Source organism: Phalacrocorax carbo, unplaced genomic scaffold, assembly GCF_963921805.1.
Source record: "Phalacrocorax carbo unplaced genomic scaffold, bPhaCar2.1 SCAFFOLD_54, whole genome shotgun sequence".
NCBI lineage: Eukaryota > Metazoa > Chordata > Aves > Suliformes > Phalacrocoracidae > Phalacrocorax > Phalacrocorax carbo.
Window position 1 is genome coordinate 799,252 of NW_026990395.1, and position 2,749 is coordinate 802,000.

A 2,749-nucleotide genomic window follows, 5' to 3' on the forward strand; every position below is an offset into this window, starting at 1 on the left:
GGTCTGTCCGTGGGTCTGTCTGTGGGTCTCAGGGATTGCTGTGGGTCTGTCTGTGGGTCAGGTCTGTCCATGGGTCCGTCCGTGGGTCTCAGGGCTTGCTGTGGGTCTGTCTGTGGGTCAGGTCTGTCCATGGGTCTCAGGGCTTGCTGTGGGACTGTTTGTGGGTCAGGTCTGTCCATGGGTCCGTCCGTGGGTCTCAGGGCTTGCTGTGGGTCTGTCCATGGGTCTGTCCGTGGGTCTGTCCATGGGTCTGTCCGCGGGTCTCAGGGCTTGCTGTGGGTCTGTCTGTGGGTCAGGTCTGTCCGTGGATCTCAGGGCTTGCTGTGGGTCAGGTCTGTGGGTCAGGTCTGTCTGTGGGTCTCAGGGCTTGCTGTGGGTCTGTCTGTGGGTCAGGTCTGTCCATGGGTCTGTCTGTGGGTCTCAGGGCTCGCCGTGGGTCTGTCCGTGGGTCCGTCCGCGGGTCTCAGGGCTTGCTGTGGGTCTGTCTGTGGGTCAGGTCTGTCCATGGGTCTGTCTGTGGGTCTCAGGGCTTGCTGTGGGTCTGTCTGTGGGTCAGGTCTGTCCGTGGGTCCGTCCGCGGGTCTCAGGGCTCGCCGTGGGGCCAGCGCAGGCACCACTCGCAGGCGTTACGGAACATGCGGAGCCAGGGGGCCTCCCCGCCCCCCGCCGTGGGGCGCCCCCAAAGCGGGGGCCACCAGGGCCACTGCCAGGGCCGCACCCCCCGCTCGGGGTGGGGCATGACGGCCAGGTGGCGGCCGCAGGGGGAGCACAGGGCGGCCACCGCCCCCCCCGAGCCGTTGGGGTTCAGGGGGTACTCGGTTGTGGGGCGCCCCATATCATCCACGTAGCGCAGGGGGACCAGGCCCCCCCCCAGCGCCGCCGCCAGCCCCCCGGCGTCCCGGAACTGGAACCGGCCTGGAGGGGTGGGGGGGGGGGGGGCATAGGGAGGGTGTCACCCCAAAGGGTCCCCCAGCGCCCCTCACATCCCCCCAGTGCCCCCCCCCCCCCCCAGTGCTCCCAGTGCCCCCCACGGTGCGCCCCTCCCCCCAGACTGCCGGGACCCCCCAGTGCCCCCCAGCACCCCCCCCCGCGCCTCCCCTGTGCCCCCAGCACCCCCCACGCCCCTGCGCCCCACAGCACCCCCCAGCGCCCCATGGCACCCGCTGCCCCCCCCCAGCGCCCCCCAGCACCCCCCAGCGCCCCATGGCACCCACCGCCCCCCCCAGCGCCCCCCAGCGCCCCCCACCCCCCCCCCCCAGCAGCAACTCTCAGCACCCCCCGCCCGCCCCGCGCCCCCAGTGCCCCCAGCACCCCCAGCGCCCCCAGTGCCCCCAGCGCCCCCAGTGCCCTCAGCACCCTCCGTGCCCCCAGCACCCCCAGTGCCCCCAGCACCCCCAGTGCCCCCAGCACCCTCCGTGCCCCCAGCACCCCCAGCACCCCCAGCGCCCCCAGTGCCCCCAGCACCCTCCGTGCCCCCCCAGCGCCCCCAGCACCCCCAGCACCCCCAGCGCCCCCAGCGCCCCCAGCACCCCCAGCGCCCCCAGTGCCCCCAGCACCCCCAGCGCCCCCAGCACCCCCAGCACCCCTCGCACCCCCAGAGCCCCCAGCACCCTCTGTGCCCCCAGCGCCCCCAGCGCCCCCAGTGCCCCCAGCACCCTCCGTGCCCCCAGCACCCCCAGAGCCCCCAGAGCCCCCAGCACCCCCAGCACCCCTCGCACCCCCAGAGCCCCCAGCACCCTCTGTGCCCCCAGCGCCCCCAGCACCCCCAGCGCCCCCAGCGCCCTCCGTGCCCCCAGCACCCCCAGAGCCCCCAGAGCCCCCAGCACCCCCAGCACCCCCCGCACCCCCAGAACCCCAGCACCCCCAGTGCCCCCAGCACCCCCAGCACCCCCAGTGCCCCCAGCACCCCCAGCACCCTCCGTGCCCCCAGCACCCTCCGTGCCCCCCGCCCCCCGGGCCCGCACCCACCCTCCCCGTGGGCCACCCAGACGCCCAGGCAGGCGCCCCCCGCCCCCCCCGCCCCCCGGCCCCGCCCCCCCCGCCCCCCCCCGCCCCCGGGCCCGCACCCCCCGCCCCCCCCGCCCCCGGCCCCGCACCCACCCTCCCCGTGGGCCACCCAGACGCCCAGGCAGGCGCCCGCCATCCCCCGCAGCATCAGGGCGGGGCCCGGCTCCACCCGCACGGCCGCGAACCGCGACTCGAAGCGCCCCGAGGCGTTGGGGGTCAGCGCCACCGCGGGGGGGGCCCCCTCCGCTGCGCCCCGCAGCGTCAGGGCGGCCCCCAGGGACCCCAGGGACCCCAGGGACCCCCCCATGGGACCCCCCTCCACTAAGGGTCCCCCCCCAGGGACCCCCAGGGACCCCCAGGGACCCCCAGGGACCCCCCCATGGGACCCCCCCCCATGGGACCCCCCCCTTCCACTAAGGATCCCCCCCCAGGGACCCCAGGGACCCCCAGGGACCCCCAGGGACCCCCCCCGTCCACTAAGGACCCCCCCCCAGGGACCCCCCCCATGGGACCCTGCCTTCCACTAAGGGTCCCCCCCCAGGGACCCCCAGGGACCCCCCCATGGGACCCCCCCCCATGGGACCCCCCCCAGGGACCCCCCCCTCCACCAAGGATCCCCCCCCAGGGACCCCCCCATGGGACCCTCCCTTCCACTAAGGATCCCCCCCCAGGGACCCCCCCATGGGACCCCCCCCATGGGACCCCCCCCCAGGGACCCCCCCCCTCCACCAAGGATCCCCCC

At 76.3% G+C, this 2,749-nt stretch overlaps 1 protein-coding gene across 1 annotated transcript; it reads right to left on the minus strand.

Annotated features, from left to right (window-relative positions):
* LOC135311154 (phosphoribosylformylglycinamidine synthase-like) lies at positions 1 to 2,314 on the minus strand. Its single transcript, XM_064440294.1, has 3 exons — positions 2,101 to 2,314; positions 557 to 915; positions 1 to 236 (listed from the first exon to the last, which is right to left on the minus strand). Exons 1-2 carry the CDS (start codon positions 2,312 to 2,314, stop codon positions 584 to 586), a joined length of 546 nt encoding a protein of 181 aa, XP_064296364.1. The 3' UTR covers positions 1 to 236; positions 557 to 583.
* Between the last annotated feature and the right edge of the window lie 435 nt (positions 2,315 to 2,749).

Coding starts and splice junctions, on each gene's coding strand:
- LOC135311154 (XM_064440294.1), bottom strand. CDS start 2,314: ATGGGGGGGTCCCTGGGGTCCCTGGGGTCCCTGGGGGCCGCCCTGACG. Junction 916..2,100: donor CTGGGTGGCCCACGGGGAGG/GTGGGTGCGGGG, acceptor CCACCCCTCCAG/GCCGGTTCCAGTTCCGGGAC.